This window comes from Sycon ciliatum, chromosome 2 (genome assembly GCF_964019385.1).
Source record: "Sycon ciliatum chromosome 2, ocSycCili1.1, whole genome shotgun sequence".
Taxonomy (NCBI): Eukaryota; Metazoa; Porifera; class Calcarea; order Leucosolenida; family Sycettidae; genus Sycon; species Sycon ciliatum.
In genome coordinates, this window is record NC_088644.1 from 8,090,577 (window position 1) to 8,102,513 (window position 11,937).

At 47.2% G+C, this 11,937-nt stretch overlaps 1 protein-coding gene across 1 annotated transcript; it reads right to left on the reverse strand.

Moving 5' to 3' along the window:
* Positions 1 to 838: 838 nt before the first annotated feature.
* Positions 839 to 11,628, reverse strand: LOC135808511 (uncharacterized). Its single transcript, XM_065321706.1, has 6 exons — positions 11,053 to 11,628; positions 8,408 to 8,581; positions 6,788 to 7,074; positions 5,570 to 5,693; positions 4,854 to 4,988; positions 839 to 2,488 (listed from the first exon to the last, which is right to left on the reverse strand). Exons 1-6 carry the CDS (start codon positions 11,159 to 11,161, stop codon positions 1,737 to 1,739), a joined length of 1,581 nt encoding a protein of 526 aa, XP_065177778.1. The 5' UTR covers positions 11,162 to 11,628; the 3' UTR covers positions 839 to 1,736.
* Between the last annotated feature and the right edge of the window lie 309 nt (positions 11,629 to 11,937).

Genomic DNA, 11,937 nt, shown 5'->3' on the forward strand with positions numbered 1-11,937 from the left:
TATTCTTTGGGACTGCTCATCAGCGCGTTTACATTCTTCATTTTAATATCACGGCTTTTGTCTCCTTGCGGATTATTTACACATTCTGAGTTCACCATATATCCGCCATTTCTCCTACATGACATTGTGCACATATTTTGCTTGCACCCATGGTCATGTGTTTCCAACACTTTCTTACAATTTCTATACATATTCTAGTTGACGTGAACTCTCATACACGACTTGTTGTGTTTTCAAGGAAAACTTCCATCTTTCAAATTGTGCAACTAGTCAATTTAAAAAGCCAGGTGTTTCAAATTTGCCTAAGTTAGTTTTCCTGAGCAGAGCTGGGAGTGAATTCGGGACCAATTACGAGTATGTTACTACAGTACATGTAGTAATAAGCATGCTGTAGGTGGTGATGGGCTGCTGGGAAATAATGCTGTTCCGAATCAGGCCTACTATAGCCGACGATTGCGTCGGGTTAAATGACACAAATGTAAAAGTACAAGTACACATTTCAGGAAAGTGATGCAGAGCAAATGTGTTCTCAATCATCAGCTTGCCTTGCACCAACTAGCGTATTGCATTATACTTTCTTTACTCTAACAGAACCTACCCCAATAGAACATTTCTTCCCAATGCAAAGTAGAAATTGAAATCGTTTTCCCCTTTTCTGGAACTGTAGACCTCACAGTAACCTTGTACTCATCACATGCATAAGTATCTCCAACCTACCACGAACACACACACACAAACCTTTCAGGGCCGGAGGAAGGAGTTCGGGAGTGGTCCGGCGAACCTTTGAGGGGGTCCGGGGGACGTCCCCCGGGAGAAATATTTAAAATTTACGTGAAATAGAGCGAATTTGGGCATCTCTAAGGCTCCAGAAAATGCAGAAAATATAGTAAAAGAACACAAACACAACTTTTTGTAGCCATATCAGCCATACAGTGCCGGTCACGGAGTCCTGAGCTACTTCGAAGCACATCACATGTCAGCAGTACAGTCGAGTCATGTACCTCTGGATTTTTTTACACCGGGTTTTGCACGAATCACATGGACCATCCAGCTGGGAAAGTGGTCCGGCCATGGCCGGACCAGCCTGACCGGTTCCGCCGGCCCTGGCTTTGTTTTCCAAATCTAGACTAATTGCCTTGTCCAAAACACATTTTGATAATTGCCAAAAAAATGTAATGAATTTATGTAAGAAATCCGATAGAAACCTTGATAGATCTGCAAAGAGTCAATTATCCATTCTTCAAACGTGGAGTGAGCCATTTTCACGACTTCTCAACAATCCTGGGTACGAGCAGGGCTGAGGCCACAATAGACGTACCTCAGATTATATGAGCGTGCAACATTTTTAGAGTGATCGAAGTGAATTCTTTTGGACTATACGGCTTTACCCCGAGGGTGGGTCATGCCCGAAATTTGGTGAACTTAGATGCAGCAGACATACCATGTGTGAGTATTTGGACGTGCTGCGTGAAAGAAGTTTGTTAATTGCTGCAATGAAAACCAAAAAAGGATTTATCACTGTGATATGACTGAGTTTGTTGAAGTCTCGATTATACAGTTGAATAACTTGAAAAGAAATATTTTTGGAACCGGAGAGGAGGAATACTAGCATACGTGGGTCTTGCATGGAGTTTATTGCCAAGTTATTGCGTGCCAGCAATACAGGTTCATGACGAGCATTCAGACCTTCCAAACCAGTGATAGTTACACTGCTAAAGGGTTGCCACCCAATCTCTTCATACTTCATAGGCATCATTGCCTTCGCCTTCGTATGTTGGAAGGGAAGCCGGATGATGAGTGATCATCATCACTCTGTCAGCGTGATACCCTTGTACCATCACATACGTATAGTCATTCTCACTGCCACTCCTGCGATCAATAAAATTGCGCTGTTTGTCACGCTTGCTCTCATAGTTCCATGTCACCTCATATCGACCCTCAGCCGCAAGACTTTCCGAATCATTTTCCGAAGTTTTCTTTGCTCGTGTTTCTTCATCGGAGTAGATTGTCTCGCAGTACTCAATACCCTCCTCTGAGCACACTTTACCGGCTTCGCCAGTGGTGGCTCTGACGATTGCTGGACTAGTCTGGCCGCCATGACTGTTAGGCATGGTGTCATATGTGTACTCGGGGAGTGGTGTCGTCGAGTCACTGCCCACGGCGACGGCACATGTACTCGCTGTGTGCTCACTAGCAGCTGGCTGAGCTATGCTGGCGTTGGGTCTAGTTTCCAACCACACATCCGGCTGTCTCTCCTCCTGCAGCGGCCTCTTGGCCCGATGGCGATTGATGAAGACCACAGCGGTTATGAGCAGTGCGACTAATATGCTGCAAGAACTGGCGATGATAGCAATGAGAGTTGTCGATGCACCCTTGTTATCAGTTCCATTTTCACTGGACAAAGTGCTTCTTTCACTAGTAGTTGTGTTCACGGCAATTGTTGTTTTCGTTGTTGTTGACATGGATGTTGCCGTGTCAGGAAAAACACCTGGCAACAAAAAAAAGCACCGCACAATCCTTGGATTAGTTCCATCAAGGATAGATTTACGCAGAGGCCAAACAACAGAGACCAAACATAATTGTTCGTAACCGTGAGCTACACTGATTTTCACTGTTCAAAAACACTGGTAAGACAGTCTGATGGGTGTTTCTGGACACGAAACTCAGAGTTACGGACGGAAGTTTTGGTCTCTGTTGTTTTGCCTTTGTGTGGTATGCTCTGCCCTCTGCCCTACTACTACTGAGCGTGGACACAGGGCCGTTGCCCGGCACCATTTGCAGCAATAGCCCTCGTCACGTAGTGCATGGTAGATTTACGAGGTTCAGGTCATGTAATTAGCAATGTGCGTTACTGCGTATAATTATAATGCACACTAAAACCTTTGTAAGTACCGGTACAAGTACACTAAACCATTTGTAAGTACAAGTAGGGTATTTCCCCGATTGTAAGTCGCACCTTTTTACACTAAAATTCAAGGGCAAAGAATGGGGTGCGACTTGCAATCGAGTGTGACTTCTTACTTATGTGAATGCATTTATTAGACGATTTTGTTCAGACGTGAGAATGGGCTGCGACTTATAATCAAGTGCGATTTATAACCAAGTGCGACTTATAATCAAGTGCGACGTATAATCGGGGAAATACGGTAGTGTATTCACTAACGTAATCCAAATTAGTCTAGAAGAACGCAGTCAGAATTTCTGAAGAGGATTCCATTCTTCTCACTTTTCATCATGAGTTGATAAAGGGAGTGATGGAAGACATCAGGATTGGAATTCAGCAACTACTGTAAAGGCTCGCATCAATGCCCACCCAGTATGACGCCCACTGCCCGTGTAAACGCCCTAGTGCCGGGTGTCAATACTCTTGTCCCATTTTCTAGCCCACCTCCGTGTAAACGCCCATGTGCGAAAGCACAGGTCCATTACACAGTGCATTGCATGCACAGGTCCATATTGTAGTACGGCATGATGTGATAGTAAGTCTCATTTCACTTACTGTAAGAGTTGAATCTCTACCAGGGCACAAAGTGTAGCGCTATAACGAGAGAACAAATCCATCGTTAACTAAAAAAACGTTTCTAAGGTCACACCATAAATGTCCTTTGTTTCGGGTAACCCGGCCGACCGATGTTTGAGCGCCGACCGATTCTTTTTTTGGATGCATTCATGCATATGTATTCATGCATATGTATTCATGCATATGTATTCATGCATACGTATTCATGCATATGTATTCATGCATATGCGCATCATAAAAATGTACATGTATGTGTTGGCACTTGGCGTTGTGCCAGGTCCGAGTTCCTTCCTGTTCCTGGCTCTAGGCGGCTAGACATTTCAGTCCTTTGTTTCGAGTTTACTCGATCCATGGTCCAGTCGGATTTGGTGAAAGGTGTTTTTCTTGCCAATCCTAACATTTTCAACACTGGCATGTTTTAGTTTAGAAACTCTAGTGGCAAAACGTTTCCGTCACTATAGTTGCCGGCGGCTGGACCGTCGTCAACTGCTACATTGTTCGAGTCACGTACCCTGAGTTATTTGTTGGAAACTCTTCATCCAGAAGGCGTCACTTGCTTCAAAGCAGTGTTTGCTTCCGAAACCAACGGTGCTGACAAGAATGATAATGTTGGACTTAAAATATGGAGTTTGGATGCCGATTCTTTTTCTTTGCGTTGGAGGAACGGGAGCTGTAGTAACTGACCTGCGGCGATCGATGAACGATGTGTTGATGCGCAACGTCTCAGACCTCTGCTCCGCTCGCGGTGGTGTCTCTGTATGAACAGTTTGACTTTTCCTGGTGGTCTGATCAAGCTGCATGCTATGTAGTCTACATGTAGGCATGCCTGATTTAACGACCGCACATTTTCTATCTGGGCTGTGTACTGACAATTAATATACATACCGGTCTGGCATGCATACAAATTATAAGCAAAAAAAAGAAAGCCGACCGACCGACCAGTGTTTCAAGTTCTGGCCATGTTACCCAAAACAAAATACTTTTTCACTGCAGCTTCATGTGTTATTTCTTCTCTCCTGGACTGGAGAGACAGAAGACGGGTGTGGGATGGCAGCGCCGTCACACCTTCTACCCGCCAAGTGGGGGGAAATTGCACTTTGGGTTCGTCACACTTTCAACTCTTACAGCATCCGAAATAGCGCCCGGGCCCAAATTGACGCCCATGTTCTGGACTTTCATTAAGGTTTCTTGGGTTGAAACATCAGGCTACAAGTGTGAATTATTATTTGCCAGAGAAATTGGATACAAAGGAGCAAATGGCATGAAAAGTTATAATGGTCATTCCTGCAGATGTCTGGCTGGTAGCCGCTAACTGACTCAAATTCAATCTCACCTTCACTGTACATGGTTGCTGATGTCATCGTGTCTTTTGTAAAACGTCCTTCAGGGATGTCAGGTGCGGCAGCAGTGGCCTCTGAAGCAGGCGTGAGAATAGCTGGCTGCTGTTCACCGGAGCATGTCACGCCGTCTGCAGAAATACATGGACAATAGAATTAGGATTATCCTGCGTACAATAGAATTGTTAAAGAGTAGAATTTGAGAAGCAGAATCTACTATAGCATACATCTTGCCATTCACTATGTAAACTTTTAAAGTTGCAGGTACCCGACTCCACTGAGAGTAGATCCACGGTAGGTTAACCCTCACCAATAGCACATGTGTTTAACACACTGGTGTTCAGGAACTCCACGTGATACACGTTTGCCAACGGACACTCCTCAATAAAGGAAAAGCATGATATTATGCTCACATGCATCCTGAAAATAGACGTGCTCCACCCGACATATGTACTGTTGGCCATGTCTTAACATTTATTATCGATTCAACATCCGAGTTTCAAAAAAGTTCATAAAAACTAAGTTCATTTCAAGATAATTACCCCTTCAAAATTTGGCCTTGTTACGAGCTGCATCTTGGTTCTCATTATTGGGCGCGGTTGCATTCCTGCGAAGGTGGCAGCGTCACTCTCATCGACTCTTGCAAGAATGATACATTTTCTTATTGTCTCTGCATTTACTCACACTTGATAGGATGGTCCCATATCCTCACCTGCACAGCTACACTGGATTGTGATGTCATCCAAGGCTATATCACCATTGGCAAACGGGCGACGCTGCACTCTGGACAAGTTGCTACCCAACGGTTCAGGATGGCACTTTACTTGAAATCGAAACTGCAAACACCATTTTAAGTGCAAACATTAGTAAATTTAAAATGGAAGAAAACACTGGCGAACTATTAAAGTAAATTTAATGGTAGAGTATTGCTGGTGAGGGTCCCTGGCTTCAGTCCTGATGGAAGCAGATAATAATCCGAACCATCGGTTTACTTTTTCACTTCCCTCAAGCTGGAGAAAAGCAAAAATAGTTGTTCCTTGTACTGTAGCATTGGAATTGAAAAAAGAAGGTCAGGTGGTGCTGGCATGCAATGCACACCCTACGATACGCTACCCTATCGAATAAAATCTTTCACTGCCCACCGCATTTCAGAACATAGATTATGCTGGTTACATCTGTGTTATATGATAATATCACACATTTACCTAGTGTATAATGTGAACCAGGCCTTTCCACTCAGCACCACCTGGACGAGCTCTCCAAGAAGGCCCAGGCTCGAGCAGCTTGGAGAGGCTTTACTCACGTGGCACAGCGCGCGTGCGGATGTTGGCGATCTCTAGCCGAGGAACGGCAGCGGAACCATGTGTGGCACAGTAATATACTTATTGTGTCAATGCATAATGTACGCGATCTGTCACATAAAATTAAAAAAATCACGGTTTGCATGAGACTCGGCTGCAAGCCGAGTTTTCGCATCCGTAGGAACGCCACCGTCCTCTAGGATCAAGGCGCAGATGCAGAACCTAAATCGGTCACATATTATTATTATAATGATTGTGAACTAAAACAAGACATGTAAAGAGAAAAAAGGACCTATAAGTTGCGGTTATGAATAACAGTCCACGAAGGTAACGAGGTAATAGGGTCAGATAGTGCGACAACAAGCGCACGTGGTGCATCCCTTCCCCTCATTGGAACTTTCCGCACCTGAGCCTTCCAAGTTGGAAGGTTGTTGGTTTGCGCTTCGTAGATGTGTTGGAGCTAGGTGTCAGGTCGTCGAGTGTCAGTTTTGTGCCTTGTTGTCGCACTATCGCGGTTTATACAACAAAGCATTTCACGCCACTGTGATTTTTTTAAATAATTTAAAAAATATCCAGTAGTGGATGCTTAACATCTTATTGGCATCTACAAGCTATAAGTCAACATTTACCTGGATGGGTTGTCCAGCGTTGAAGAGGCTCGACACACTCAAGCTCTTCCAGCCCCCGCCCGTTCCTTGGTCTCCGCTCAGGCGGTCCCTCACACTGGACATGTCGCCCACCCACAGCTGTCCAACGTACGGCCCTCGCATGCTGTAGCTCACCTGCATGGTGCAGGACGCGGATGCATTGCTCCCATCTGCCCCGTTCCAGCATCGTTGTGCAGGCGTCTGTACGATTGTCGGTACTTTCACATTGAATGTACGACACAAGAACTGCTCAAACACCAGGAAATGACCTGCAGTACACGGCAGTGAGAGTAACAAAGAGAACAGAAACTCAGATAGAGTCCTTGATGCGTATCATATCCAGACTGCCAACATTGTTCTCCATGTGTACAATACTCTCTACAGGATAACATTTCGAAGACGAGGTTGGTGCGACTTCGGCGCTACTTGGGGAATTGTGTGTTGCTCCATACGTGGGAGCTCGCGCCTTTCCTGCAGACTTGAACGTATGAGTGGTGCTCTTCAGAGAACATCTTCCTCAGCCTACTCAAACTCAACTGATGAGGGGTGAATTTCCCAAAACACTGTGTATTGAGCAGGGAGTGGTGCGTTCTTGCAGGTTTGCCGAATGGAAGGTTCGATGGACTTCTCGTGTGCTCTGGATGGCAGTCGTGAGTCAGTCACGTGAGATTTCAGGTCGGCAGGAAAAGCGCGAGCTCCCACGTAGGGAGCAACACACAATTCGCCAAGATAACATTTCAACGGACATGTATAAGTAAAAAGCTTCTTCCATATCTGCATGGTTTGCCACCCTGAGTAAACGAATATTTGGTCACAAGGAAATCATCCTTGTCTACTTCTCCCAGATGGGGTGCATGGGACAAGGTCCCGCAATTCATCATGAACAACAACACAATGTGTTGTTGTTCATGATGATCCACTTACATGTCATGTAAGTGGTCAACCAAAGGCCAACTTATGGCTTCTAAGGAAATTTCTTTCAGAACAAAGATTTCTTCCTCTACCAAAGACTTAGCTGCAGCCCTTGAGGGATGCACACCCATCCCTGCACTCTAAATTCTTTCCACCTTTTTCCAGCTCACCCATGTTTGGGCCGAATGGCCTTGGGATTGCACTTCAGTCTTCAGTGGTACACGCTGTGAAGCCAGTGCCTGTGCCAGTGCCAGTGCCAGAGCCAGTGCCAGTGTGCAAAGTCCATTTGTGCGTATAGCTACAGTAGTGTAGCACCCTGAACCAAGACCTGAAGACCTGCTCAGCAGAGGCAAGCCGGGCCTCTCGAGCCGAAGCCATCTGGACGACCTGAGACAGTTTGCTGCGGATCGCAATGGATGGCGGCAGATTATCTGAAGGAGTCGCCACAACTGCCGGATATTGACATACATAATGGACAGAGCTAGAGAACAGCAGCGGAAGCATGTATAGCACGGCTGTGCATGTTGTACGCGTCTCTGTGTTATTATTATTATTATTAGTGTCGCTATAGCGGAATACCTCCACGCTCCAACAACCCTACTGGTCAAGCTGCCTCACGAAACACACATTTCGTGACGCAGCAAAGGTGCGGCGGACCAGCTACTCCACTGAGACTAGTGACTAGCGTACCTTTGTCAGGCTGTTGGATAGTGTGGTCAAAGTCAGGTCCACTCGGCTGCGATTTGCCACCATAGCTATATCCAAAATTGGATTTCGGCTTGACAACTCGGTACAGGCTTCTAGAAGAGCTAAACTCATCGGGCAGATCTGTGTCTTCAAAGCTGTAGGCTACATCAAGACACCCTGAAGTGAAAGAGAGAGAGAGAGACACACACACACACATTATGGAAAGACGCCTCCCCAGGCTAGTGCCATGGCAATAGGAGATATGGAAATAAACGCTCCAAATTGCATGTTTTTTATTTTTTTTTACTGAATACCACAGTACCATCAGATGCTGCACAGCGGTGGCGGTGGCATATTGGATGGAAGTGGGGGCGGGGCAAAAGTAACTCCTCCGACCAAAGGTATCGGAATCATCGTTACTCCTGTGCGCCGATACATAGGAGAAAAGAAACATGTGCATCCAAGAGGGAAGCACCGGCTTTGGAAACGATAATGGGGAGAATTTGAGATTGAGATAGGACAAAACAATAGTAAAAGCAGTGCACCGTAGGAAGATGGAGAGAACTGATAATCGGATTTTAAGGCCGAGCGAAGGGGATCAAAGAGGGGTAGAAGGGAGCTGGAGTGCGATCAGTATAATTAGGCTGGTATGTTGGCTGCGATGGAGAGATCATAGCCTGTCTGTGGCTCACTCCCACTTGCTGCGCCGCAAGTGGTCGTTGACATTTTTCATGAACGTGTGCATACCTCTGCGAGAAGGGGGAGACTGCAAACGGGTTGGTGGGAGCTGATTCCACGTTGCGATGAGGGAGTGTGGAAATGAGCGGAGCGTGTTGTTTCGTGACTGAGGAGGAAGAATACTGGTGAGTTGTGATGGATGATGTGTTGCAGATCTGCTTGTCTCACGAGTAGACATTGCGGTGCGGCTGCTGATGGTGGGAGAATGGCTTTCACCATTTCCGGACCCTCCACAAAGTGCAGCTTGTACAGAAAGCAGAGCCCTGCTACGGTACGGCGAATGTCGAGGCTCGGGAGGTATGATCCATCTCCAATTATGTGCAGGGCACGGCGCTGGATGGCAGTGAGGCGGGCCAAGGTGGTGGGGGCTGCGCTCATCCACACCAGCATGCCATACTCTAACACAGGGCGGACAAAGCCACGGTACACGATTGCCCGGTGCTTTGGGTCTAGCACAGCCGATGCCTTACGGAGGAAGCCGAGCCGCTGGGCTCCGCGTACAGCAAGCTGTTGGATATGGCTGCGAAATGCCAGCCGCCTGTTGAAGGTGACGCCAAGAAGCTCGAGCTCCTCTACTTCTGGCACGACTGCTCCTTGGAAGCGTATTGCGTTCGGGGGGGGGGGGGGGGGTGGCGAGTGGTGGTGGCTGATGGTCAATGCCTGCGACTTTGTGGGCTCGAACTTGATCCTCCACCTGCTTCCCCATGCTGCCAGTGAGTCTACTGCCTGCTGGAGGATTGCTGTCTCTTCTGGCAGTCTGAGTCGGGTGGTGATGCACTTGTAGAGAGTTGTGTCGTCGGCGTATACAGCCAGCTTCGCCCCATCAGGCAGGTGGTCTTCTGCGTCGTTGACGTACAGAAGGAAGAGGGTGGGGCCGAGGATGCTGCCCTGCGGCACGCCAGATTGGATTCGGTGGGTCGGTGAAGACTGGCCGCCTATGACAACACGGATGTGGCGGTCTGTCAGGTAAATCCGGAGCTAGGCAAGGAGGGGGCCACTTATGCCGCACCGCTCAGCCTTGTGGAGGACGCCGTTGTGCGAGTCCTTGTCCGCCGAAATAATGAGGGGTGTGCGCCAGGGAGTCGTCAAATACCAATATTTGACGACTCCCTGGTGTGCGCATACTAAAATTATGATAGACCAAGGCAAGGGTAGGTTGGTAGCTCTGCAGTGCCAGTACATGAGCATACTAGTACGTGGAGAGTACCATAGCAATCTCCCTCTCCATCTCCTATCCAGCCAGAGCGCGTGTATTTGAAAAATTGTGATATCACTTGTCATTACTTGTGCAGCACTTCCCACTCATATTCATAATCATGACAGTCAGTAATGACAGCAGGTCGTCATTATAGGGCTTGAAAGTGCTACGTCACAGAATAGCAACAATTTCAAAAATTCAAAAACTGGATCCAAGTTTGTATGGATCCAAGCACATTTCAAGCGGTCTTACTCACAGCAAGGTGATGTAGCCAGTGAAACTGACTGATTTGGCTAATAGGGGCGGGGTGACACCTGGTGACGAAGTAAAAGTCACACATGCATATGACATGAGTGGGTTGCTATGCATCCACATACTGAGGCAATAGCAAAGTCACACCTTAGCGGATCCAAAATAGAAATATGATGTCAACTTACTACTCCCTGGCCGTTTTTGACGTCATCACTTTCAAGCCCTATTGTACTGAGTCTGTACTGATCAGAGTTTACAGGCAGTACACCTGGTACACTGTACCGGTACTACAATGTAGCACACTGCCCAGCCATCATGTAGATTGCACACAAGTGGCGAACGCGTGTCCCGACCTACAGTAAGATCAGGGTACTGTACTACTAGTAAGCCAGGATTTCCTAGACCAGTAACTCCCTAGTAGTAGCGTTAGTTGTTATTGAACTGGGCAAATTCTACTTACGATTCGTTCTTTGGCTGGCAATTTGTGCGACATTTGCGAGAAACAGCGCTGTGATCATCTCAAACCGTTTGCTCCATAGCATCGAGACAAGCAGCCCGAGGCTTCCCATCGTGTGGCCGGCCCACTGGGGAACTGAACTCCAAATAGAAGCATCAGGCGACAAGAACCTCCCGCTCCATCGGATTCCTGTTTCAAGAAGAAATGGTCTTGGACACTTTCATTCAGCCAGTGTGTGGCCAGGCTTGAAGCCCTGCAGGAGTGTCAAGCCCGAGTCAAGATTCGACAAGACGTTACCGTGATCGTGTGCAACACTGCCCTCTTGACGTCTGGGGATTATGATAACTAGACGCTAGGCAGTAGGCAGTGCATTTCTAGAACCGAACGTCGATTGGAGCTGAGATGGCAAGTGGGGATACTACTCAGCCGACCCTGAAAAAAGGCGTTCAACTCAAAACTGGGCACATGTATGTTGTAGCCTGTAGGGTCTCTTGATCTGCCGATACCAGAAGATCTAGGCAACAGTTATGTAGATCCACATAGGATTCTGTTGGAGTTGCGTTGGAGTTCCGCTACGTGTGTCGTAGAGTCTAGTAGTAGTAGCGTAGAGTACGAATCCCAGCTGCCTATGCCATGTTCCGTCAGCCGTGCTGCTGCTGTCGTCATGGTAGGGAGGACACCAGATACGGATCCGGATGATATCGGATGTGCACTAACTAGCATGTAACTATTGTTGTGGGCAGTGCACTAGTGGTGGCTGGCGTGCATCCAAATCCCGCACCCGGACTAATTGTGGCTCAAGGATGAACATAATAGACCCTTTGCACAATAACGGTCACGTGATCCGAGACGGGGCATCCTCTTCGATTTTTGTGCAGAGTATCCGTT

Coding starts and splice junctions, on each gene's coding strand:
- LOC135808511 (XM_065321706.1), bottom strand. CDS start 11,161: ATGGGAAGCCTCGGGCTGCTTGTCTCGATGCTATGGAGCAAACGGTTT. Junction 8,582..11,052: donor TGCCAGCCAAAGAACGAATC/GTAAGTAGAATT, acceptor CTTTCACTTCAG/GGTGTCTTGATGTAGCCTAC. Junction 7,075..8,407: donor TATCCAACAGCCTGACAAAG/GTACGCTAGTCA, acceptor CGTGTACTGCAG/GTCATTTCCTGGTGTTTGAG.